Source organism: Fusarium oxysporum, chromosome 15 (genome assembly GCF_000149955.1).
Source record: "Fusarium oxysporum f. sp. lycopersici 4287 chromosome 15, whole genome shotgun sequence".
Classification (NCBI taxonomy): domain Eukaryota; kingdom Fungi; phylum Ascomycota; class Sordariomycetes; order Hypocreales; family Nectriaceae; genus Fusarium; species Fusarium oxysporum.
Genome location: NC_031000.1, coordinates 1,836,456 through 1,862,565, shown reverse-complemented (window position 1 = coordinate 1,862,565; position 26,110 = coordinate 1,836,456). Strand labels below are relative to the sequence as shown.

Below are 26,110 nucleotides of genomic sequence, written 5' to 3'. Positions count from 1 at the left end.
GTTTTGTCCGTGCCAATCATTGTACCAGTCTTAGGTGTGACAACTGGAGAAGATTTGCAGTGGGGCTGGAGTTGTAGAATCAGAGCCCCGTGGCTCTGATGCTTTCAAGAGCCTCAATTTGAGTGTCAAGACAGCTTGGTTTCTCAATGTATGATCGCAGATTTTCACCAACGACTGGGATTCCAAGATTAGTACCTAGACATCAGCCAATTACTCCAGAATTTAACTTACAGTACTGTTCGCTGCTGTAACTCATCGTATCTTTCAAAAGTTCGCTTAAAGTTATCACCTCAGCATTGAAGTCTAAATTAGCCATACTAATGTCGCCAACAATACGTTCAGCCTCATTCCTCTCAGCACGAGCCTCATCTTCGCTGACGTGATTCAGTGGGTCTACAAAGTAGACAACAGAAATTAAGGCGGAGCACGACATTACGCGAAAATGCTCTAGCATGAGTGTCACAAACTCTAGATCAGCGCTGAACCAGATGAGATTAGTGGTACTTGTTTTTGGGGTCAAAACCCTTTGCCTCCAACGAAAGCAGGAATAGGCTTCAAGAATGCCACTATCTGTTGCAATTATGTCGAGCTGCGCTGGTCCGTGAACATATGGGCTCATAGGCATATTATACGGTCCTTGAACATCTATCGTCTCCATCTTCGATTCTGCTGGAACTAGCAACACGGCATTATATGTTCCGTCAGTCCCATAAATAGGCTCTGTCCACGCAACTCGGACCGGCCTGCCATTGACTTTGAAGTACACGTTGGGATGGTTGTTTGCGACAATTCGCCTGATTTTGAGCCAGCCATTGTATCGAATCGGCCTAGATATTATTTTTGGACTGTTGCGGGACTGGAGGCACGCCTGTGGATTGACTGTTCCTCGTGGTTTCGCTTTTAGATTCGCAGCAAGGAGCCAAAGGCCAAGAACAACAAGAACCATCCCCAAAAGTGCTGATATGTTGAATCCTATGCAATGCACCATGAGAAAGGCCATACATGCCACACCCAGCGCGCAGTGACGTGACGGAGAATTCATTGGCTTTAGTTCAAATTGGGTTACCATCAGGGAGCTGAGGACAAGATATGACTGTAGTCACTGGTTAGCTTATTACTGGCGGCCAGATTAGGTTTTTGTTACAAAGCATCCGATGAATATCAGTGTCATGTCTGCCCAAGTACCTAATTTCGCACATTTCAGTATCAAACATAGTCTGACGAGCAGGGAACCTCATACTTATCTGTGATGTTGTAAACAGCGACAGCCATACATGTAATACGACCTCATACCATATCAGCCAAGCGTAGAGCTCGTGAAGCCACAATGTCTGTTGCCTACTATGGCGTAATGTGTGGACAAGAAGGACATCCGGGGCTACAGAAATCAATAGTGGCAGCATATTGAGAAGCGACAGTTGCCCAGCTCGATAGCTTATACTTTTAAGTGGCAACTCATCCTTATTCGCCTGCAGTATGGCAACAAGGTTCTCAATTATGATGACCGTTGAAATGAGGAGCCGCGTAACTCTAGGTGGCGCAAACCCCGAGTAGTTTATGTTGTCTGACTCTAATAGTGCCGCGTGATGTGATCGTATACTTTGCTTGCATTGTTCAATCCATGACATCAGTAGTATTGAAATGGTCCCCTGGTCTTGAGGAGACTTTCGATCACTGTGAAGCCTCTCATTATTTGGTTCCTTTACCTCTTTCACAGAAAGCTCCCCTCGAGGAATGTTGATCTTGTCAACATAAATTCTCAGACCATGTAACCGAGACAACAGCAAACCAGTAACTGTATTAATAAATATTATTATAAGCCAAACGAACACAAATCTCATCCTGCATTGACTATCTTCAGGATTATAACGTGCTTATATACTCATTCCGCCTACCACTATACTGCCCAGTGGGATCTTACGCCCAGAAAGGATCTCAAAATAGACTTCATATACAGGATCTAAATCGGAACCTGGGACGCATCATGTCTTGATTTCTGACGATTGAACTTTGACATCGGTACCAGTGGAGCTACCACAGAATTGTTGACCAAAGCAGCTGGGTCGACTATTTCCTGAAACATATGATCAATGACTGAACTCTTAAGTTGCCGAACGAGGAATCCCCGGTTATAGAGGAAGGCTGTTGCAGAGAGTGTAAACAATTCTTCACTGAAGTGTGTAGGATCGACGTCTAGAGTCAGGACATGAGGGGAGCAGCATTCGCCTAGGCTGACCCTTTCCCGGAAGCCCTCATCATGTTCATCGATCTGAAGAGGTGGACTGGGAGTAATGAGCCCAGTCAAGAAGCGCACAGTTTTCTCCAAGTTCTTGTGAAGGCCGTCGGGCGCATATAAAAATAGGGTAACCTGGGTATTAGGATGAGAGAAGAACTGGATATGTTGAGATTTCATGCTATAGGTAAATGAGTGAAACGCATAGTGCATGTTATATATTAAATAATATAGAGATCACGGTGATAATTACGAGAAGCGTTAGAGCCTTAAGACTAAGTTTCTGTATATTACTTCTTGGCCTTACTATGAAGTTTGTCTTTTGCGGTCTCTATGTATTTTGCTTGACTCTTAAGGAACCTAGTAATATACTCCTCTCCCATTAGGTGCGCAGCTCTGTAACCCCAGCTATATAACTTTCTAGCTTCAAATCCATCTTTGTAATGTTTGGTCCCCTTCTCTGTCCTCTCGAAGCCTACTTTGAATCTTTTACCAGATATTGCTTCGATTGACACGAAGGCCAAGGAATCAGGGAATGACTTTTTATGCGTGCTATACCACCTTCGTAAGCATAATGTGTTGTCCTCGCATGTTTGCTTGGTTCCAAGACAAAGAACCTCTTTCAGAGTTGGGGCACGAAATTCTCCTTCGGCATCTGTCACAATAACTTTAGGCGCGATCCCAGTAGGATTGTCAATTCTTGTGATAGGCCAGCGCTGGTTATCAAGTCTAATCTCCAGCCCTTCTTCCTTCTTTTTGGGTTCCAGCGCCTTGGGCCTTGGAGACTCCTCGTCTGTTGTGTCTGCCTCCGTTGCCTCGGCCTCTGTTGTGTCTGCCTCCGTTGCCTCGGCCTCTGTTGTGTCAGTCTCCGTTGTGTCAGTCTCTGTTTTGTTGCCCGTTCTTACGTCATAGATATTTCCCCATCTTGTCTGCTTCCGTTTAGGCTTATCGACCTTAATTACTGATTTCATGGTAGGCTGTTTGGTGCCTGATGAAACATTATTCCTCGGACGGAGGCGTTTACGGACCGGAGCATCGTCAGAGTCAGAGCCAGATGGCTCAGGACTCTTCCTTATGTTTGTGTTTTTGGCTGATAATCTTTTCGAACTTGAATCCCTAAATTTATCAGAGACCGATGATTCGGAGGCCACCCTTTTGTTTGTGTCTTTAATCGCCAACCGACTCAGACTGATGACCTTCTCATCCATGTTGTTGACCTTCTCACCCATTTTGTTGACCTTCTCATACATGGATTGTATTAGATCTTCAACCCTTGAATGATTGCCATTCCATAACCATGGGCCACTTTGCTCCTTAAATGGATTTTGACCTGGACTTGACTGACCGAGATAGGTTCCTACCCCTGGCTGCGTACTCAATCGAATGTCAGGTGAGTGTCTTGTAAGCGTTCCACTGACCTCGACACTGGTTAATTGGCTATGGGAATCTCTGCTCTGTGAGGCTCTCTCCCCTACCAAGGGCGAGGTATATCTGATTGGTTTAGAGCTAGGCTTGGTTGCACGCTTTGTTGGCCCAGAAATAGACCTATGACCATTTGCAAGTGTTCTAGATGGCATTGTGGTATTTCGCCTCTTCACTGTGCTATCTGCACAATTTTGAGCATTTGCACTATCTATTAGTCCCTTGACTCCGGGGTTCATCCTCAATCCTTGTAAATCCAATTGAGACTGTCTTGTGTGTTGTTTCGCGGGACAAGGTGTTATTGGCGATGGTATGCCAGAATCATGCGAAGACGAGTCACCTACCGGGTCCGAGGAATTCTGAGGAATGAAAGATGAAAGAGAGTCCATGGATGAATTGGAGCCAGATGAGACTGTTATACATGAGCTAGTGGTGGGTATTAGAGAATCTGGCGGGCTTTGCGGTGAATGGCTCTGACTTTGTCCTTGCTTTCCTGGACTAAATCGAATTGCAGTATCACATGAAGAGGGAGCTTTCATGTGCGATCGCGAGCCTTGTGATGTTGCCTTTGAATCTGTCGCCCTTTCAACGTTGGTTGACTGACTGATCCCTCTAGTTTGCAGATTTAGCGGCCTCCTTGGTGTTTTCTCTGATGTCTGATGTTGACTAGCCTGGGCTCTTGCTTCTGTCAACTCCTTTGTCAGCCGATGAACCTCGGCTGTGAGACTAGTGATTTGTTTCTCAAGCACCTCTTGCTCGTCTTCTCCCATCTTCAGCTGCTCAGAATAAGACTTTGCCTCTGCTTGAGATTTGGCTTCTTCATCCTGCAGCTTCTTTCGGGTCTCATGAAGTTTGTTTTGCAGTTCTTGTACAACTCTATCCTTATCAGCAATCTGAACATCTTTCGAAGCAGCCTTGTCTTTTTCCTTTTCTCTATCCTTCTCAACTTCATTCAACTTCTTCTGCAGTTGACATCCGCTTGATTGTACTTGTCCGTATTCCTTTTTCAGCGTAGTGACTTCACCCTCGAGTCTATTTATCTTGTTCTTCAGGCTTTCATTTTGTTCCTTCAGTTTCACTTCCTCTGCTTGCCTCTGGGAAATCTGGTCCTCAAGATCTCTCTTTTCCGCCAAAGCTTGCTTCGTCGTACCCAGCTCCTGCTCAAATTTTATCTTCTCACTAACCTCTATTTGACACTGTGACTGCGCGTTATTGAGCTGTTCCTCGAGTTCGGAAACCTTCTTGTTTACATCTTCTAAATCCTTTGAGAACTTGGAGTCCTTATCTTCAATTTCCCTCCCATCTATCAAGCACCTTTCCTCAGCCTTTGCTAGTTTCTCCCTAAGTTCTTTGGTTTCGTTTGAGCTCTTTTTTAAATATCTCAAAACCTCATTTACAGCGGTGGGGATATCCAGGACATGTTCCATCCCGCTGTTTATGTCTTTAGGGCTCTTAATCTCATTTAAGACGCTAGACAACTGAGCTTTTAATTTCTGTTCAATCTCAACATGATCCCTCTCTTTATCTTCAGCTTCCTTCTTGGCAGTCTTAACACTGTTTTGTAGCATATTGTTTTCCTTTACTAGCTCTTCTTGATCTGCAAGTAATTTCAGTCTCTCTTTATCGACGTTTATAAATTCAGTCTGGAGTTTGTTGAACCTTTTACTGTTTGCTTCTCCCGAATTTAGTAGCTCGGCCTCGAGTTGCTTCATCTTTCCTTCCAGTTCGGTGACCTGCTTAAGAAAATTGTTGATCTCCTTGTCTTTATTACTCAATTGCTCTTGGTAACCCTTAATATTAACCTCGCTTTGTGAAGTCATCTTGTCGATCTCTTTCCTTTTCTCCCCAATTTCCTTTAGCACAGCACTATGCTTCTCTTCTAAATCGCCAACTTGTTTGTGACAGACTTGACGTTGCTTCTCTGTCTCATTTAGCTTTCTCTGAAGAGCTTGGACCTCCTCGCCTTTCTTGTAAAGGTCTTCTGCCAGATCTTTCTCTTTCTGCTTTTTGTCCTCCATATTCTTCATTGTTAGTTTTCGCTCTTTATCTGCGTCATTGATCTCAGTCTGTTTCTCATGGAGCTGCCTCTCAAGTTCGCCAATCTTTTGTTCCTGGACTTTAAGCTTTGTATCGTATTCTATAATAATAAGATCGTTCTTATGGATTTTAGACTTCTGCTCTTCAGCTTCCTTCTGCAACTCTGTGTTCTTGCGTTGTAGAAAGTCTACCTGTTCCTTTAGAGTATCTGTCTTGGCTTGAATCCCAACTACTTCAGCCTTTAGACTCTTATTAGTAGACATGAGAGCTTCCTTTTCCTCTTGTTGCTTTTTTTCAAGTACAGCAAGCTCTTGTTGTTGATCAAAAATCTTGGCTTCCTTTTCCCTTTCTAATCTCTTCATCCTATCTAGGTCTAATTTGGCCTTCTCTATACTTATATCTCTTTTTGCAATTGCTTCTTTGTAATCAATCTCAGCCACTCTAAAGGCCTCTAATGATACCTTTGATATATTTATTTGTTGCTGTTGGCGATCCGCCTGATTACCCCATAATTCTCTCATGTTATTCAATGTACTTTCTGTTTCTTGGAGGCTTTTTGCATTCCTTGATGCCTCTTCACTTGCTTCCTTGAACCTACCCCTCAATTGCTCTTCGTAAGACTCATTCTCTGCATCTAATTCCCGTTGTATTTGAAGTTTTGCTTGCTGGTCATCTAGAATACCCTTGATTGTAGCCTCCTTATCTTTAATCTCCTTCTGGAGGTCATCAATCTTGGCTTTGAGATCAGAGAGCTCCTTCTTGGACTCGACTGTATAGGTTTGGTTCCAGCTATCTTGGTGCCCGCCATCTCCTTTCTGGCCAGCTGCAGCAAATACGCTATGAGATATCTGCTGAACCCATTTCTCTTCCTCCTTAACAAGATCAATATGAGCCATAGTGAAGCCCTTATAAGCACGGAACTTTATATGAGACCTGTCAGATCCAATGGTTTGATTAGAGATATCAACGGTCGTGCCGTTCGCTGGTGTTCCATTCTTTTTCATCGCGTTTTCAACTCCGCGAACAAGCAAAGGCCATTGCTCCCAGCCTAGCCCCTGATCATCTGTCTCAGAAGTTGGGTATACCATAGAAATTGTCTTGTCTCCTTTTTTAACTCCTCGCAGCAACTCATCACTAATTAAGCCCCCGAGGACATCTTTTGACAATGTTGGCAACGCCTCATACAGATCCTTAGCCTTCTCCACATCGTCAATTATTTCGGCCAAAAGACTCAATGTATAAAGATGATACGTCTCCATTTTCTTTGCAGCTAGAGATTCTTTCATGCGTATTACCAGGTATTCGAGGTAAGGCTTCGATTGTAGAATCGCTCCTATATCAACGGAGTTCTCACTCCTTTTCCTTTTGCGAGACAAACGCTGTTCTTGGGTAACAATTGTCTCCCCCACTTTGTTGTCTTGGGTTATAGAGCCCACCTGTGATATGCTATTTTTACTACCTTCAGTACTTACATTAGTGACCTGACGGTCTGAATTGTTAGAATATGAGCCCAGTTCGTAGCCACCTACTAAGACCGGGCTTTCAGTCTCATGGATTTTATCATCTCTGTCTTGAGTCTTTTTTGTCCTCTTCTTTCTCGGAATCTCGGAATCGAGCTCAAATAATTTCGAGCCTCCTTGATCAGCTGCCTCATCCGTGGCGCCAGTGTTAGGAGTACCCGTCGCTTTGTTATCGCTGCATACTGCTGACCTCCTTGATCTTAATTCGTACCGCCTTTGAGCCGTCAACTGTCCAACAGCCTTTTGTGACTTCTTCCCCATCTCGATTACCAAGCCAGCGTTAGAGAGGACGAAGGAGACGGATCTGACTTAAATAGCCGCTGATACTCAACGATGGCTCCTATATTGGGAGCGAGACTTCTATGTCATTTTGAGATACTTCTTATATGCTAAATGTAGCTCTGAATCAATGCATGATAAATTTATCTATATACGCTCCAAGATTGAGTTAGCCTCTTGCAAATAATCCGTGAACCGTCTTGCAGTTTGTCATAACCTAACACTCCCAACATGAAGTTTGGCATTTAAATTAATTATGCCCGTGACTTCCTCTTCGCCTTACTTGATGATTTGCATGAGTAGGAAGCAGTCCCAGTATAACCTACACAACTTCCATGATGTAAAGCCTGACAGTTCTCACAAAAGATAAGCAATACCGGTAGACTCTTTTGGCGACGAGTATTTGGTCGCTTCGGGTCAACCTGATCGCTGCCACAAACACATCTAATTCTTGCCGTCACATTGGTACCTCTCCTTGACTCTTCGGCGACAGCGATGGCAACAAGACGTTCCAGGGTCATAACATCAGACTGAATTTTCTGCATCCCAAGAGGAAGATGTGATGTAAGTTGGTCCGCCAAGCCTTGAAACTGATTCACAACCTCGTCTAACCGGTGGGTGGCCGCATTCCCGAGGTGATGTATTGTTCTTAGTGTTGTCGGTGATGCTGGAAATAGTCTTGATCATGTCGCTCATCTGCTGAATTTCCAACGATAATCGGTCAATACAACTGCCTCCGTAATCCATTCTCGACGTCAATTGAGTTGTTCTCTCCTTTACCGAGGACAGCTCTTGTAGAATTTGCTGGGGGACCTCTCCGTTGATCGTTTTGACGCCTCCCAAAATTTGAGCCAACATGTCCTTCATTAAAAACTGTCGATTTTGACCGTACCAGAGATTCATTGTATTGTAGTAAAGCTGCATCATTCTCTCGTCAGAAGGTTGAAGTTGTATTGGATGCATTTGCTTTGGTAACTGCTGGTAGGCAGCATAAGTGGTCTGGTCCATACTGCACTGAAAATCGATTGGCACAAGCAAAATGGCACAAGGTAGAAGCAAATGCTGAAGCGTTGGAAAATCGAATTTATTATGGCGGTTACCCTACCTAGCTCTACGGATGGTGAGGCATAACATATTTATTCATCAGCGCAATTAACAACGTTCATTTTAATCTTGTCGAATTCAAATAATTGAATAAAAAACAGAAGCAGTAAGACGACTAACACGCGCTCTGTATCACTTGACACCGAAAATCATCTCCTAGAATGCCAGTATGTGGGTTATCATTACTACGTTGTTATTAGTTATTAGTTATGTCTCCACTTATTACAACTTATTACAGATAGCATTGCTATCTCTGAAAGGTTAAGCCTTGCTTAGGGCCAATCGGTAACATGAGCTTACCATTCTTGGATTAGGCTTTGATTATGTGACATTGATTCCCCGCGTTTGTGAATGTAGAGAGATGAGTGTAAGTCCAGGTGGCGATACGTATGTAATGTCGAACCCCAGCTCTTTCTCCATATCGATGGGGGGGCCCTGTTGGTTCTAAAGTTGGACCAACAAAGGTATCACTGCATCTCAAAAGTACCAGAAGCAAAGCTTTTTTGGTCCGAGTTCCGAAATATCTCGGTCGTCCTCATGTGACTCTTTTGGCCCCCAGTACTCGGCATCATCTCCGCCGATGGGTACCTCCTCCTCGCCCATGTCATCAAACTCCGAAGCAGAGCACTGATCATCATCGGCCCTGGACGAACGGGAGCGGCGGACCACCGGAATCCAACCCCCTCTAACATGTATGTGCTCTGGTGATTGATCCAATATCATGCATATCGTTTCTGCGCCCTCCAACACTTCATTGGCGAACTCGTGCAACCAATCGTCCCCGTCGAAGGATGCGCTCCGCCAGCCATTGCCCACTTGTACTGTGGTTACATCTGGTTGGCTCTGATAATTCCGGTACATGTTAGCCCAAACAATCTGGTCCTGTAGCTCTTGGTTCAACAAGTTAACAATGCATTGGCGTGGCTGGATGGTGGCGCATGCGCCCAATAACTGAACGGAGCTTTGTAACCGCAGCCGCTCGTACGAAGTTGCGAGCTGTAAGAGTTGACTAATTACTTCAATCAATTCCTGTAATTTCTTATCTTCTTCCATAATTAAACACTCGGGGGATCTTTCTGTTCTGAATAAATTGTCTGTCGCGCGACTTTTTATGATCACAGCGTATAAGCAGTGGCCAAAATATAAATTACACTGGCAGCAGCGTTATACGTGAAGCATTGCTTTCCCTAAAAATGGATACAACAACAATAACATTCACTAATAACCAATAACCTGTTCTGTTTCAGTGGTGATAAGATAAAGCTAGCCAATTAATCATCACAGCCAAGACGTCCATGCCAATGCCAATTCCGAACACTTTCTCGCTATCATAATACAGGGTAGGCAGGTTTATCTCCTTATCACACCCCTGCAGCCGATAAAGACAAGTCAATATTGTGACTGGCTGTGACTCATAATTCCCCACTAGAATTTGCAGCTGAGTCAGGATACGACTAAAGCCGCCGCTAAACCCGGGAGGAACTTGGTGCACATCGTGTTTGACCAGATGATCGGTGCTGTTCATACTATCGTACATGGCCATTAAGTCCAAGTAATTTATGTCTTCCATACACCCGATGCTAGTATGGGCCTCGGCAAGTATGGTAACCCACGCGAAACTCGCACGCGATCGAAGATGCATTAAGTCCAGTCTGAGGATAAAGACAGAGTCGAAGTTGTGTGCCGTCATAATGCTTAGTACTTTGCTCCAGTAAAAAAATGTGAGGCTATTGTCTATGTCTCTTTCAAGATGGGGGATTACACGAGTGTCTGGTATTTCTTGAACCCTACATCCCGCCTGTATAACAAGAAAACGGTTGATAGTCAGTGTCATGTCGGATACGAGGGACTGGGCGCAAGCAGCTGAAGTTTGAGCCAACCACTGATGGCGAGGCCTTGGGCGACGTGTTGATTTGCCTCGTTGGTGAGGGACCGGTGGAAGAGGCTTTTCCCTGGGCGTATCTGGGGTCGAAAGAGGCTCACTTCTGGGTATCATGGGGCGGTTCCCGCCATTTGGACGAATAAAGGACGGGGGTGGAAAGGTTGGTTCGATGCCAACCTGACGCCCCATGCTTGACTGTGAGTCATTGGTGTACAGCTTGCGCAGCATGAATATAGAGATAGAGAACGGTTTTGTAGTTAGAGAGATATACTTATGAAACCGAGAGACGCGGAGTTCAACAGTGATAGTGGTGTTATTAGTATTGCAAGGTCATTTATAGCAACCTTAATATAATAAGAAGATACTGTATAGTAAAGAAATGTCACCGGTGAATTTAAACTTCAAAGAGGTAATGGTTACGGATGGGGAACCACAAAGCTGCCTATATGACATGTAGTAAATATAGATAACTAAAGGCTTTGGATCCCGGGGCTGCCGCAATTATTAGGTAAGTATTCCGGTATTTTTTATATGACTAAATGCCATAATATTATACATTATTATAGTGACATACTGCCTGGCTGGAATCACATAGTGAAGTTAGGGAACATTGCAAGCATGTGTAATGATCTAGGTTCGGCACTGTCAGATTCACTGTTTATGGACGGGTTCTACATCTAACTGAAGGCATGTCTGCCAATAACTGGGGCGTAAAGTAAAGTATGTTAAGAAAAACAGATGTGAGGGTATGGACTTAATGGCTAAGTCATTTGAGGATCTAATAATCACTTCACCCTATGTCCCTATAACACCGCCGGATCGAAAACGATACTAAGGAGCTATCAATGTAACCCCGTCAGATCTAAGGTGTCTCTACCAATAGAAGAGTGTCATCATCATTGTCGGAAGGCTCATCATAATTATCAGACAACTTATCATCCTTCGTAGAAGAGACGCTGACCCCACGAGATCTGCGATCATCTGCAAGTCCTTGTCGGCAGCGTTTCAACCACCTGAGTGGATTCTTGGAGAAAAGGGGTATAATTTCAGGCCTCAGCTCTAAAGTAGTAGCGCTAGTTTTGTTGTACATTCTCGTCCTCGTTATTGTAACTAAATGTGTAGTGGGCGCCTTGGTGGCTTAATACCTGTTAGCAAGGAAGCTTGAAATTGAGTTTGGGGAACTGGGACAGGTTACAATAATATCTTGTTATCAACGAAAGGGTTTCCCTGAGTAGGGCGTCGTCGTTTATTAGTGCTTCTTGAGACTAGGTTACTTGTGTGCTTTATTTCGATCAGTTGTAGTTTGAGGGGGGGGATATTATATACCGCACCGATTTCAGAAGCACTAAATCACACTGGGAGTCGCAACCACGTGAATCATGTATTTAAAATTAGAAGCAAAGGACATGGCGCAGCAACCGAAAGTCTGTGCTTATTACATTTATAGGTCAAGGCAACTGCGCCGAGGCGCTGAAACTAGAGGCCTTACTAGACGAAAGACGATCTCTATTTGGCCAGGAAGTCCAATCTGAGAACCGACTGAAAGGCCACAAAGTATCAGAAGGAACGCGTATTCATATTAATGCCCTGAATGGGCCTCACATGGTGAGTGGCAAGTAAGACTAAGGACAGGCTCGATCCATCTAGGTGACAAAGAATGGAAAGCCATACATAAGAATCTCTTCCCTGGTCGGGAGTGGTTCTTCCTATGAATACTTGGTAGCACGTCGCGAAACACTATAAGACTTTGAGGGGCGTGGCCTAAGACCAACTCTCCGCTCTGAGGTAAGTGACTGTCCATACCGTTCAGATGGCTTCGATATGCGAGAACTTTTTCGCCGTGGCTTCGGGGGGATGGGAGAGAGCGACCGTTCTGGGGCCTCTGAAGTGGCTATTGACGAGTCGGTGACGTGACTCGGTTCCAAACTATTGCTGGCTTGTCGGGCGATCTCGACTGCGTGGTTTGTTTTCTCGTTTTCATGGTTGACTCTAGGATCTGACGTTGGAGGTAAGACGGCATTGTCCGGTGGCAGAGCGACAGACAGATGACTGTGCTGCTCCTGCTGCGTCGAAGCGGGAACACCCATGTTGGCGTAGGGTGCATGGATTTCCGTCGTAGTTTTAGGAGCCGGACCGTGAATGCAACTGTCCAGTGAAAAACCTTCCCTTTGGCGTTCATGCTTCCATGCATATCCAGGCAAGTCTCCCCAGCTATCATCCCAGATGCCTCTTTGCTGCCACGTATGCTTGACTATTTCGAAAGCCGTGGTACCAATGCGGTCAATAGGTTGAATGGACTCCTCCTTGTTACTACAGTTAATCGAGGGGCTCAGATTAAAGCCCGTCTTAGCGCACGACTGGCGCCAATGAACCTTCTGAGAATTTTCCTCCAAAGCCTTGGAAACCAGCTTACCCATCTGATGCAGGAATCGGGATATAGGTCGCGTTGGTTGTTCCAGGCGACCGGATGGGAGATCTAACATATCTCCTGGCCATCTTTCCATGTCATCTCTTTCATGGCTCCATCTCCAAGTCGACCCGTCACTCTCTTTCCATGTATCATCCCAAATGCCCTCCTCTTTCCATCGGGCTAAGATGATCTTCCTCGCCTCTTCATCTATGGATGCTGGATCCAATTGTGGACGATTAACCGGGTGATCGTTCATGAGCTTCTCAAGTCGCCCCCTCTCTTCTTCTTGCTCGCTTTTGAACTGCGAGAACGGAAGAGATGGTATGTACTCATATTGGTCTTCCCACCGTACTATCTTATGTTTCCCGTTCTCTCTACTGCTCTGAGACGGAAACAATGTTTCTGCGAGAGAACTGAAGGCCGGAAGGGACCGTCGTGATGGAGGTCGATTGTATCCAATATTCGTGCCAATTGGTTGATTGCTGTGCTTGATAGACATAGCTTCTGTTTTTCTTTATCAAGATGTTGATTTAGCGTCTCGCGAATGTAGTACCGCAAATGGATTTCAGCTCTGCAAGAAAGAGGTACTTCTAAGCGTCTTTCAATGGCCAGGCAAAGGCCACCCCTGTGCTTCTGTCCTTGGGTAGGGACCAGCTGCATGGGTTGTCAGTTGTATGTACGGTGATGCTAACATGTTAGATTACATCGTGTAATGGGTCGTGTCCAGGATACACGCATAATAATGTTGGTGCGGTTACGGGTCCGTGCGCCAACGTGTGTACCAACTTCACTCTAAATACGGATACAGGCTTGGTACCCTTTGTGATTACTTTCAATCCCCATGAAAACGCGACGTTACAAGTGAAGACTAACAACCCCCTGTAAAATTCTTACCGCCTCCATGCTGTCGCCCGTAGATCAACATATTTAATCTGGATAATGCCCACGTTCCCACCTTGTAGATACCTGTAAGCTACTTGTAATCACGCCTATTCAAGTTTTGTTATTCCTAACACAGCATGCCTCACTCAACAAACGCAACCGACGAGACGGTGCTGCTGGACCCTTGTTACCAAGTTCTCGTTCGAGAAGTACATCACCTTTGGCGTAATCTTGAGTTAAAGCTATCAGTAAGTAAGCAAACGTACTGAACCTATTCAAACTCACATTAGGCTAGATACCTTGTGATACCGTCGATTTCATTGACCTGGAAAGGGCCAAACCTGGTATCGATATGCCATGGTGTACATATCATGACCGGTCCTTTGGAGTTTGCCTTCTGGCAGTCATCGAGGCAGTGGATGCAGCTGAGTTTATCCTACAGCAAGAATAGTCATGTATTATCGATAATGTGTCAAAGGCATCTGAAAGCGATAGTATTATATAATAATTCGAGCCATGTCGCTCTTTATCAACTTCTACTGCTATTTTTATACTGGTTGATTCATTATGCTGGCCTTCCAGCTGCTCAAGTGCCCGACGAACCATAGAAGAAGAATACTAGGTATTGGTAACATGTTGGTCCATGGCGTAAAATCTATGACAACATATAAATGCTGGCTTGAGGATTCCTGGATTCCATTACACATGTCTAGCGCTGCAGTGAAATGTCAAACAATACCCCGCGATGCATCGTCCATTACAGTAATCCTTCATTGAACAGTTACCCAAAGGGTCTCGAACCGGCACTCGTAGGGCGCAGGTTAGGAGCTTCTAGGATTTCCAAGCACTTTATGTAGCTTAAATAGCTACAAGGTCAGCTTGCAATCTGGCTTCAATTTAGCCTTTCCTGCTCACAAACACAACCCATTCTGTCAATTTACTATGCCGCTACAATTTAAAGTAATGCGTCGGAGTAAGGAATTGTGCGCACCTATCTATTTTACGCCTCAAGAAGTAAAGAATTCAGCATTTGACAAGCTCGAGGCATTGGAAGCTCTGCGCCTGAGCCGACAATGGGTTGACAACTCTGCAATATATTTGCAAAAGGATGGTTCTTTCTCGCATGAAGTTGCTAAAAGAGGAGGGCTGCAAACACATTTACAGACTGCATATCTTTCCGTGGCCAGTTTCATTTCCCCACCAGGCTACCAAGACTCGCCAGAAGAAGAAAGACTACGAAATGCTCGTCGTCACCTTCTAGTCTCGATCCTTGCATATGCATGGCTCTGGCGAAGGCCTAAAGTATTAGATCATCAAGGCAATTTGGTCGCTTTTGAACAAAGACAAGTAATTGCACCACAAGATATCCTTGATTTTTTTGATAGGGTTCGGGCTCATGAAGCAAGTTATACATATGAAGAAATACAGAAATTTCTTTTTAACGCACAAGAAGTGCCCCTACATTTGGATAAGTCAAAATGGAATATAACGGGGTTTTTTGCCTGTTTGAGGTGGGATAATTTGCATAATTTACGTCGTGTCGGAGGCCCGTGGTGCTCGTGCCGGATGGAGAAGGATTGCTACCCGCCACCTTATTATAACACTTCCCCAACGAAAGGTCCATATCTTGGACTAGCTCAACGACTTGGACATTGGCTCCTTCGTGGTAACAGAAAGAGGGGCAGAGCAGGTTGTCAGGCAGAGATGACTAAGGCTGAATACTTGGAGAAAGACTACCGATAGCACCTGAGTCGCAGAACATATTTCTTTACATAACAGACTCAATTAAATCAAGAGGCCTTGCTGCCTATAATGTTGTCATTGACATCTAATCGGTCACAAAGGCCAAGACCTTCTTTCGCATATGAAAGCCATAGTAGCTATCGCTGTGGTATGTGCCAAAGGTTATGTTCCGTTAGTTAAATTTGGTAAGTAGCTTCTAATTCTGGCCGTGGAAGTATCACAGAAGTAACCAACAACTCTATTTGGGACAGCAAATCACAGTCTTATGGAGAAATCTTGCTTGATGAACTATATTAGAAAGGTAATACTCACAGTAGAAGACACTATCAGTATGTAGCTCCAACAAATTGCAATCGAAGAGTTTGCTTATTTAGATACCACACTTAATGGAGCTCAAAACCAGTTCTTCGAGTAAATATACTTCATTCACTTGCGACACGATACTTCACCGCGCATTCACTCTGCCCTGGGAGGAGCGCACACAGCTGGCAGGACAGAACCAAACATCAAGCCATTTCTGGTTCACGGTAAAAGGAACGATACAAAACGATATAATAGTACCGATCCAGGATAAAACTTCAATAGCTTCTGCTCCTTCTGAGGCATTCAGTACAACTCATATTCTCTTCGTAGGAGTCCCTCAATTTGCAGACATGGCTGTCAATGATATATTGACGGTAAGCTTGAATATCGAAGGTGAGTGAATCCTGAATACAGCTGTATACAACATCATCATACCCAAAGCCAAACAATGGTTAAAAGCAGAGCTAGGCTGATAGTTTATCAGCGAAAGACACAACAAGCTGCTTATTCATCGAGTAGTCATGACTATACTACTCGCGGGTCAGGACCCCTATGTTACAACTGAGTTTAGGACGTCGAATTGACTGCCAGAAGAGCTAGAAGGCAACCGGCGAGCCGATTACGTTCACAGCCTGTGTGACAAAAGGCTTATCGTCTACTTCTCCTGTACTGTCAGTAGTTGGAGCCCTGTTAGCATGCAGGAGTCCTATTATCACAGGAGGGTGATGCAGGCCATTCATTGTAACATGCGTGTCTACAAAAGTAAGTCAGAGGCCTTATGGGATGGGCTGAAGATCGGAGACGTGCGGACCTTCGATGAAATAGCTGTGTTAGGGATAAACTATGCTTATCGGCCAAAAACCTGTTTCGGAGTGGTAAATGTTTCTTACGTCTTCAAGAGGATGAGCACGTCGCAAAGAAGAGTTACAGCTGTAGTGGCAACGACGCCAAGGTTCTTCATGCTACAGCACGACACAAGCTCAGTTGCCCCCTACCTCGATCAGAAGAGTTACCAAATATAAACAAAACCAAGATTCGACACAAAGGGCCTGCAAAGAAGAAGCATAAGAAGCCTGGCTTATACAGAAACCTCTGGTTTTACTAAGAGTAGGTGTCGTCATTTGGTGTATTGGAAGAGTTTAGTTTATTTCTTTGTCAGAGTAAGGTTATCAAGGTTTAGCACCGGATTTAGTGCTGATAATGGACTGTCAGGCCGAGTCTTTGCAGCCAAGGCAGTTGACGAGTAAGCATTTTGGCAGTATTCAGACGTACGGAAATAACAGAGAAAGAAGTGGGAGGAGCTCTACGCATTTGCTGACTGTTTTTGTAATGCTCTTAAACGGAGACATAATGCCAAAGAGCACCACGCATCCCTGCATGTTGGCTTACGCCTTGACATTGGGGTCTCGTAGTTGACGTCAAAGGGTGCATTCTTCGTCAACGAAAGGTACCCGGTTTTACTGCGCCGACTAGATATCCAGTATTACCTCGACGACAAGTTACAGGACCTCTAAAGTATTCTACAAAGCAATAGCTGAAGTGTGCAAGCCAGGGCAATGGTAGACCAGCGCTATGGCGACCGGCGAGAATTCTTTTAAGCGTGTTCAGATAATGGGTATGTATCTTCAATTTTATTACCCCTACAGTTACTGTAGGTAGCTTATAACAACGCTATTCATAGATGTATCTCTAATATTGGAATTTTTGTTGGGGTTCTATTATAAAAGATGGTAGAATTACCGGATGATCCGGACGGTCAATGGTTAGCGGAGTACCTCGTCTAAACTTGTTGGAAGAAGATATATAAAGATTCAAAACACGTTCACGAAACAAGAACAGTCAGACCACGTGGGGCACAAAGCACTTTGAACATGCTCACAGATATCTAATTAAAACTATAAATATAGCCAATGAAATGCTTGTAGTAGCCCGTTGTGACAGGTCGAGATAAGGCGCGCGGGTTACGCCGAGTCTTGGCCAGATGCACCTCTGATCAAGAGACGACAGAAGCTTACAAGCCTCTGACGTTGGAGTTTCCAAGCCCAAGTTTTAAAACTTCCAACTCAACAGTCCCCGTACGTCTAAAGACGGTTCTTTACTGGCATCGGTCGGGTAGCTTGCGAGAGGTTGACGAGCAGCTCGATGTCCTCATGTGGGACGTCACATTGCCAGGGGCTATTGGAATACGCTTGCTGAGAGGATACCATTGATTGAGGTGTACTCTCCAGTCTCGACTGGTGCGGCTTTTGAGTGCTGATCATTGACTGTATACTCATCTTCCCGCCACCTGAGCCATCCTTGGATTCGCAGGCTCCGAGAGACCCTGATTTAAATGCGTAATGATTCGCATCTTCCACACCTTCCTGATTGAGACGAAACGAAGTGCTTGTAACAAAGCTTGCATCATATTGAGGCCAAGCAGAGAAGAATGCCTGGTCGTATGGCGGTTGTTGTTGTTGTTGTGCATGCATCATGCCACGATTCAATGCCCCTGCCTGGAAAGGTAGAGAATCTTTGTGTTGCACTTGATCAACCGTACAAAGAGTGGAGGCCGTTGGCGAGGAGCCCAGTGATTTCTCGGCCTGGATCCTCTGGATCGCAGGTTCGAGTGTTCTCTGCGTCGTGCCTTTGCTTTCCTTCGTGTTGATCAGACCCCTCAATTTGTACCAGTTTTCGATGGTCTTAGCAATGACCTTTGCCGGCTTCTCAAGTGACTTCGAGAACACCTCTAGCCCATTGTTTGCCAGGTGAGACATGTATTCGTCAAAGTCTAGGGCTGCGGAAGGCCTTTGTAATCTTGGTCTGGTCAAAAGACAATTTCTAGTGTAGGCTTCTGGGATACTTACTCTACCCTCTTCAAACCGTCGTAAAACAGCGATCCAAGTCCAAATTTCTCTGCGAGGCGGTAGTAAGCCTGGCCTTCTCTAACCCAGTATATGTTCCTTCGTTTTGGTGGTGAGTCATCGGCGTTGTGGAAGATTTCATCAAACCTAGCCTTCTGACTGAAAGGGCAGTCCTTCCTGGATATAAAAAGCTGCCTGAGAATGAATCGTAGTATTTCAACCTCTCCCCGCCGCCCTGCTAGCTGTAGAACACATTTACCTATGCTTTTGGTGTCATGAAACCCTGAAAACTTGGGATCAAGAAACGAAAGGGGCGACAAGGCCAATTGTAGAGCCTTTTGGTAAAGTTGGGCGGAGACCTGGATGGTATCTACTTTGGTATTCTGCGTGATATCCCTCTGATCGCGGACATTATGAGTGAAGTCTACAGATACATCGGGTAGTTTCGTGATCCCTGATGGCTGAGTACTATAGGAAGCTGTATTCAACCATGCCTGGATGAAAGGTTCTCGCATGTAATGATTGCTAGGTGCTCGAATGGTTTCTTTAGATAGAGCTGCATGGCAATTCGGCGAATTTTGTTTGCAAAGTTGATCAACAAACAGTTTGACCTGCTGAGACGTGAGCTGAATACCCGTTATCCCACAAAGAGATCATACATCTTCTTGTTGTCTGTCAGTCAACCTGATCGAGTTTGTGGTGTATAAATATAAAAATCTTTCGAGCCGAGAAGTAATCTCAGGGTCTGCCATGGCTGTTTGCATATGCAGCTGCAGGTGAAAGTTGTCCGTGAAGCGACATGCAGTGTTGTGTAGATTAGGGCTTTTCTTTAAACATCTTTGTCATTGATGATAGACTCGAGGTAACGAGGTAAGGTGCACGTTGCAAGCATCAGCTGTCAGGTCTATCAACCCAAAATAACACACTCTATCATTCTAATAAGCCATGCGTCGATCTCCCATTACAGGTAATAGCAGCAAGGGAGGGTAACAATGGAGTAAGGATATCCTCCGCAGTAATGTGAATAAACATGTTGTGACTTCGTTGTTATATGGACGCTGAGGAGGGGGGTCCAATATTACAACAGTAATACGGGGGGAAATCATGTGACATTGGGAAAATGCACGGGTGCCCTCATTCGCTGTACCGATTCCAGCGCTTGAGACCATTTTACCAGACCCCAAACAGATTCTAGGCCATAATTCAACCACACTGTTCCTCGATGTTACATGATTGCAGCCACGTCTTATTATATCTTATTTCAGGTTAACGCCACCTCAGTTTTAATTCTTTTGTTCGTTTTCTTAATATAAATGTTATAATTGAGTTTGTTTCCTCAAAACCCCCGATTTCTGCTGAGGTGACTTAAGACAGCCCTTACTGTCCCTCGAGGCTTTGATCACAACATGGAACCTCTCCCACCTCTTTCGGAATTTCTAGCAATAACCTTCGAGAGACCATCTCCGTTGAATCCCGGCATTGGGCCTCAGTTGGCCTCTTCAGTCACTCGTCGTACTTGCCGCATGGACTTCTCAGGACCTCGCAACTCTCTCATTCCTGTCGAGCATGCTCAGGCCATCGATTCGCGAGATCTATTCATCAGGGGTGAAAATATGCGCTCTCCGGATCCTGAGCAGTGCTGTATACCGAGAACAACAATGACGTGCTCCCCTCACCAGTATGATGATCAAGCAACAAGCAGGAAAGACAAGACTTCCTGCTCTCTCTCCGGTCCTGTCCCTTCACAACATGTTGAACGAAGGAAACCCACGATCCAGTGGTCTAAAGGCTGTAGGCTACGGCCTCCTTGTTCAGGGCGCCCTAGATCGTGGCCGAAGCGAGTCTGTCGGTATTCAAAGTGTGGCAAACCCGAAACGATCGAAGGGAGGTCTAATTCGGGGGATGGAAAGCCCTATAATTGGCGCGGTTTCGTGAATATGGAGGCACCGAAGGAGAAGTAGGCGCAGTGGGAAACGCTGTTATTTATGGATTCATACGTTTCCTAAATATAATGCTTTTGTGAAGCGATTATCTCGGTTACATAAACCCTGGAAATATGCCTAGAAAGTTATCTACTGTGGAAGTCTGCCAAGGTTCATTCTTTGACTATCTAGCTTATCAGTGTCTATATTGTTGAGCATTTTTATTGGCCTTGTGTTGTAATTGAGCACTCCCCGCTCATTCCACCGAGCAACCACGCTGGGTTCAGTTGGTGAGGTCCTCCGTTGGCATCTGCTCGCACCTTGAAATTGACTACCGATGGTAGACAAGGGGGACGAAGAATCCTTGCTCTGTCGTTCGGGAACCCAGGTTATCAGCAGTGTCAAGTTGCACGTGGCTTCGCAAGCCATTGGTCCATGGATGTCTAGACGTATTCTTGGTGATTGCCTGTTGCGACTATAGTCTCTATTCGCAATTCCGGACTCTGACTTACTGATACTGGATTCCCATAGGTTCTTGCGAACGTAGTATATGCAGTAATTCGCATAGTATATAACCGGCCGATTAGTCTCGTCGTGTTCCTTGGTGTTGTCAAGAACAATTACTTATGTTTGTTTTGATAGCAAAGATCAGCAAATGGTAGATTTTGGCATGTTACTATTGCTGAAGTGTTGATAGTTATATCTGTCGGCCCGTTCATCGATGTTTTCGCCTCGACTTGTTCATCTGCTCGTTGATGAAGTTTGCCAAGGGCGCGAGTAGCACCATCCACGTTGTCGTTGCTTATCTTCACGAAGGCCCTGGTCTTTAGTTGCTGTTACAGTCTCTTAGTTTCGCCCATCAGGGTAGATTGATTTGCACGAGCCGAGGGCTGGATATTGGGATCAAGAGCGCGTTAGTCGTGAGATGTATAATGTCTAAACAGTGAGCGAGATATGTTATTTGCAGTTGACAATTGTAGCAGAAAACATATATACACCTAGAAATTATAGATTATAAAATCGAAAAATCGCCTTCTCGCAACTGCTTAAATATAAATTAAATGTAATTATTCTTCGTGTTGTTTTCGCGAATGTGTTGGCGGTTACTGCCCAATTCCTATTGGCGGTGCGCTACTGCAGACCGTGTTTCATTATGCAATAAACAGTGTGTGAGGCGTTAAATCACCGCCGCGCTCCTTGTGAAACATGAAGCCAGCCGTCTTCATTTACAGCGTCAAAGCTAACTCCGCGACTTTCATTCAAGCAACTACGGTTAGGGGCCAACTCGCCCTTGATACTTTCATGGGGTATAATTCAAACCATCTGATTTCATTATGCGTGCGCAAACACTCACGAGAGCCATGAAAGATCAGGGCCATCCACCATCTCAACTTGTAAATGCGGAATATGGAAACAACCGACGATGTCGAGAAGCCCTTGTCTGAGTCCTGGGACTCAGACAGCACCGATGAAACCATTGGTATCGACAATCACAAGCAACCAAGGAAACAGAAAGGACAAAAAAAGTATAACGAAATGCACCCTGGATGGTGGCCGCAGAGGTATGCGCCTTCTAACGGTGCAAACCGGAGTATCCGTGCAGGAATGAGGGAAAAGATTCGACAATACGAGGAGGCGGGTCGCGACCCGAGAGATATGTGGGATGAGTACGGCAATGACGGATGTATGGTGAAGGCAATCAAAAACAACCCAAGAGCCAAAACCAGGCTTACAAAAGCGACGTTCGAGAGAGTCCAGCTTCCCTTCACCATCACAAAGCCTGGTAGGAATAGAGTACGCCGTGCCAAACGACGTAAACGCAACTGCTCCCCATCTTACCAAGGCGACAGTAATGAGAACGTTGACGCCCGTTCGCCATCCGGTTTTACTAGTGTCGACGACGATGCGGCATCTTCTCAACCTAAACTATTAGCAGACTCTAGCGCGCCTCAATGGCGATTTCATGCTCCGGAGTGACGATATATCACGATGCACAAAACTTCTTCATCCTGCTGATGAATGGCATATTTTTGACCCTGGGTATCCGTCCGAGAATTCAGTCCTCCAGCGCCTACGAACCCGCGCAAACAACTTCGTGTTCTTTCTCCACGCGAAATGCCATTGGTCACTTTGTCATCTGGACAGAAAAAGCGGGCAACTGAATCATTTCAACTCCATGAGACACACTGACATGCCGGTTAGTGGCCTTGTATCGTGGTTATCAAAACACCCGTCAATCAAGCTTACATGTCGCATCACGATCCATGAGAAGGTGTGTTCACATTTCACTTCGATAGGCTTATCTAACGCGCCCAGGACTGTCCTCAACAAGAAGATGCATTCAACTGTGGAATCTTTGCATTGGCCTTCTTGCAATCACTGGTCAATGGTGAAGGAATTCCGACGCAAGTCAATGCCCGAGAACTTCGTACCTTTTTCGCTATGCATATTGAAGGTAATGGGCCGCCGGAACGCGAGATTACTGTACAAGAGACGACATCCACAAGTTGCCAGACACCACCTGAGCTGATCAACCCTGTAAACCGCAGCGTCAGCCTGCCTGCGGATTCCAGCATTCCAGCATCCTTCTTGGCCGAGTCTCAGAACTTCTTGAAGAGCTGGAGAAGGGAAAAAGGCCGATTGGCAATGGCCACAAAAACATTTGAGCAGAAAGCCACGAAATTATCGACCTTGGAGGACGAACTCACCCTTGTTCGACAAAGACTTCAGAAGAGCGAAGAAACAGTACGGGAACTACGAAAGCAGATCAAGGAGTCTGGCGATACCGAGACCCTTCATAATGACATCCGGGATCTGATAGCAAAACTGCCCCCTGCTGAGGGTAGCAATTTCCACAGCAAATGGCTAAGTAAGCTGAGATCAAATGCTGAGATGATAAATGACTCAATGTTGGCAGAAAGCAAATCACTGCCAAAGAGACTGAGTAACGCTGAAAGCGAGCTTGATGGAACCCGCAAAAGGATAACGCAGCTAGAGGGACAGATTCAATTACGCAGAAACGGACCTAGAGGGAATAGGTAACGAGATTGAGAAGACAAAGCAGGACTTGACCTACATAAGTGAGGAGTATGCTCAGATTGAGGGATTATGAGGTAGTAGAGGACATAAGCAGTGATATCGATTAAAGCAGATGAAACTTAATATAAGTAATGATAATGACACTTAAGATGTAACACTTTGAATGGTGACACTTTGTGACACTGTGAAAGGTGACACTTTGAATGGAGGCACTTTAAAACGTGATGTTTTAAGTTTAGTCGATACATGTATCCTCTTTTCGCGAATGTGTGGGGGCAGGACATGCACCGAGCACGGTCGACCGCGGCAGAAAGTATGACTCACACCACTTCAAAAAAAATTTATCTGACCAATTAAATCATACCCAGTGGCTCTTCGCTTCGCCCGCGGGCTTTATCGACCGCGGGTGTTGTCGACCGCGCGTCCGCGCGGTCCTGCTGGCGTGCATTTTTGCTACTTAATCTAACGAGAAGACGGGCTGACCGCGAGCGATACTCACAACAATTTCTCGAATTGCCATGCACCCAATTTCCAGTGAAATGACAGGCCAGGCCCCTAGTCAAGCGGGTCCCAGCGTCAGCATATCCGAGCCGTGTTCAATTTCGGATCCAAACAAGACCATCGACGATATCACCGAGAAACTCTCAGTTTACCTTGCGGCCAAACACAGCCCGCCGTTCACAGCACCAGCTGGATTTGATGATGCCTTGAATGGCCTCGCCTCACCAAACCGCATCGTGCAAGTCTTCCAAAGTCAAGGGTTTTGGTGTTGGCTAGCATATTTCCTAGCGACCAAAGATCCCAAGACTCAGCCGCCTCTATCCTTGTCTGGCATTCCAAACGACACCCTGTCTGTTATTGTTGGCCATGTATCAGAAGCGCCAGTAGAAGAAACTCTCGTTCAGCGTATTCAGAGCACGCTCTGGGTCGCTAGGCGAGGGCCAACGCGCCGTTGTGAGTAGCCTTGAATTGCTCATTTATTTACTTCTCTAATCGTGTAGCTGAGCTGCGAAAGGCGGGCATTTACGGCTTCCCTCCCCGTCCCCTCAAGCGACCCCGTGGCCAGTTCCTCGAGGATCCCGATGACCCAGCGCAGGTGGCTAAGCGACTCCGACCGAACAACACAATCCCCGGTACCCCGCGAATAGATATAACGACCCCAGTATCTCACCCAGCTGCGGGCCAGCCAACCCAAGAGCTTCATTCATTGGATCACATAAGCCAACCGATGTTAAAAGTTAATCCACCAGATGGATACGAGTGGCCCGACGCTCGCAGAATACCATCGGTTTTTTTCCCAGAGCTCGGTGACATGATTGCTCGGAACGGTCATAAAGCCTCAATATTTGCATTATTCCCCCCCGATGCAGCCAAATGCCGTCTCCTCCTGAACATAGAGGCTGCAAAGGTGTCGCCCCTTGTAATGAGGCTCTACGGCATACAGATTGTTGAGATAGAAGAACAGAGGGCTTTCGCCCTTCCGGGCGGAGTAAACGCGATAATATCCGGCTCGGCGCAATTCACAAACACAAAACTCAGTCTCTGGGATGAACTTTTTGGAGACTTGATTATTCAGGGGGTGCGAAACAGCCGAGGGTATCTGGACGAAGTGGCGCGAGGTATCATGTTATCAGAATGCGTAAGTATGGAAGTTCCCAGTGCGACTGATCATCCGGCCAAAATTACCATAACGATAAACGAGTTCGCTCTGAATGATGTAATTACCAGACTCTGGCTATCTTAAGATCAGTTGCGCTCTTTGTAATTACTTTTTCCGAATCTCTCCTCCAGTAAGATAAGCCCACCAGCCATAGGGTATTTCCCATTGCCCAGTGCTCTTCATTGGCATCCAATCTGTCACCGTAGGCCCCTTAAATAAAGCCGTACTATTTCTCCAAAGCAATGTTTCTTGAGTGTAAATTTTGGGCCCGACTTTGGTTGCAGAATCCCACACGTCGTCATCGATCGTTGCACTAGGATCAAGGTCCTGGCAAGGTTAGTACAAAAATGCAGAAAAACGTAAGCGGGATAAATTGCGTGGACTTGCCTTTTTGGGACATTCCATTTTACGTAGTGGACGAGCTTGTCTTTGGTTATAAATGCAACAAAAGATTGACCATTCTGGAAGACCGTTTGTGATGGAGGAAGAGCTGTAAACTGGCGTCTTAGCTGAGTGGGATCGTCTAGCTGGGCGTCAACATGTGCATCGAGGTATTTGTCACGATTGCAGCCCGATCATCTTTGATGGCAAAGGCGAATCGACGGACTCATCATGGTGGAGAATACTGTCGCTGTGTGGCACAAGCTGAACCCGGGCGAGGGTACGGGACAACCTTTGCTCCGCCCGCGGTTGCTCCAAAGTGGAGATCTGTCGGTCCCGCTCCGCCCGCGGTCGCTTGCTGAGAAAGCTCTCGAACCCTTGCTGAGACCGCGGTTGCTCGGTAGTGGGGTTCTGGGCGAGTGGGGTGCAGTTCAACTTGCAGGGGTCTAG

The 26,110-nt window shown here is 45.7% G+C and overlaps 10 protein-coding genes across 10 annotated transcripts; 4 read left to right on the top strand and 6 right to left on the bottom strand.

Moving 5' to 3' along the window:
• Positions 1 to 79: 79 nt before the first annotated feature.
• On the bottom strand, positions 80 to 988 carry FOXG_22035 (uncharacterized protein; the record flags this gene model as incomplete). The annotated part of the gene is made up of 2 exons (XM_018402417.1): positions 80 to 174; positions 232 to 988. 2 exons carry the CDS (start codon positions 986 to 988, stop codon positions 80 to 82), a joined length of 852 nt encoding a protein of 283 aa, XP_018255803.1.
• A 1,535-nt stretch (positions 989 to 2,523) lies between these two features.
• On the bottom strand, positions 2,524 to 3,462 carry FOXG_15519 (uncharacterized protein; the record flags this gene model as incomplete). Its single annotated transcript, XM_018395619.1, has 1 exon — positions 2,524 to 3,462. The coding sequence occupies one exon, from the start codon at positions 3,460 to 3,462 to the stop codon at positions 2,524 to 2,526; it is 939 nt and encodes a 312-aa protein (XP_018255802.1).
• A 728-nt stretch (positions 3,463 to 4,190) lies between these two features.
• Positions 4,191 to 7,473, bottom strand: FOXG_22034 (uncharacterized protein; the record flags this gene model as incomplete). Its single annotated transcript, XM_018402416.1, has 2 exons — positions 4,191 to 4,267; positions 4,323 to 7,473. The coding sequence occupies 2 exons, from the start codon at positions 7,471 to 7,473 to the stop codon at positions 4,191 to 4,193; spliced, it is 3,228 nt and encodes a 1,075-aa protein (XP_018255801.1).
• Positions 7,474 to 9,072: 1,599 nt separating this feature from the next.
• FOXG_15516 (uncharacterized protein) lies at positions 9,073 to 9,456 on the bottom strand (the record flags this gene model as incomplete). The annotated part of the gene is made up of 1 exon (XM_018395618.1): positions 9,073 to 9,456. One exon carries the CDS (start codon positions 9,454 to 9,456, stop codon positions 9,073 to 9,075), a length of 384 nt encoding a protein of 127 aa, XP_018255800.1.
• A 2,727-nt stretch (positions 9,457 to 12,183) lies between these two features.
• FOXG_15515 (uncharacterized protein) lies at positions 12,184 to 13,386 on the bottom strand (the record flags this gene model as incomplete). The annotated part of the gene is made up of 1 exon (XM_018395617.1): positions 12,184 to 13,386. The coding sequence occupies one exon, from the start codon at positions 13,384 to 13,386 to the stop codon at positions 12,184 to 12,186; it is 1,203 nt and encodes a 400-aa protein (XP_018255799.1).
• A 4,510-nt stretch (positions 13,387 to 17,896) lies between these two features.
• FOXG_22033 (uncharacterized protein) lies at positions 17,897 to 19,173 on the bottom strand (the record flags this gene model as incomplete). Its single annotated transcript, XM_018402415.1, has 2 exons — positions 17,897 to 18,611; positions 18,662 to 19,173. 2 exons carry the CDS (start codon positions 19,171 to 19,173, stop codon positions 17,897 to 17,899), a joined length of 1,227 nt encoding a protein of 408 aa, XP_018255798.1.
• A 693-nt stretch (positions 19,174 to 19,866) lies between these two features.
• On the top strand, positions 19,867 to 20,593 carry FOXG_22032 (uncharacterized protein; the record flags this gene model as incomplete). The annotated part of the gene is made up of 2 exons (XM_018402414.1): positions 19,867 to 20,294; positions 20,338 to 20,593. Exons 1-2 carry the CDS (start codon positions 20,065 to 20,067, stop codon positions 20,591 to 20,593), a joined length of 486 nt encoding a protein of 161 aa, XP_018255797.1. The 5' UTR covers positions 19,867 to 20,064.
• Positions 20,594 to 21,809: 1,216 nt separating this feature from the next.
• On the top strand, positions 21,810 to 22,557 carry FOXG_22031 (uncharacterized protein; the record flags this gene model as incomplete). The annotated part of the gene is made up of 1 exon (XM_018402413.1): positions 21,810 to 22,557. The coding sequence occupies exon 1, from the start codon at positions 21,979 to 21,981 to the stop codon at positions 22,555 to 22,557; it is 579 nt and encodes a 192-aa protein (XP_018255796.1). The 5' UTR covers positions 21,810 to 21,978.
• Positions 22,558 to 23,022: 465 nt separating this feature from the next.
• Positions 23,023 to 25,363, top strand: FOXG_15514 (uncharacterized protein; the record flags this gene model as incomplete). The annotated part of the gene is made up of 3 exons (XM_018395616.1): positions 23,023 to 23,618; positions 24,155 to 24,525; positions 24,621 to 25,363. 3 exons carry the CDS (start codon positions 23,023 to 23,025, stop codon positions 25,361 to 25,363), a joined length of 1,710 nt encoding a protein of 569 aa, XP_018255795.1.
• A 528-nt stretch (positions 25,364 to 25,891) lies between these two features.
• FOXG_22030 (uncharacterized protein) lies at positions 25,892 to 26,110 on the top strand (the record flags this gene model as incomplete). Its single annotated transcript, XM_018402412.1, has 1 exon — positions 25,892 to 26,110. The coding sequence occupies one exon, from the start codon at positions 25,892 to 25,894 to the stop codon at positions 26,108 to 26,110; it is 219 nt and encodes a 72-aa protein (XP_018255794.1).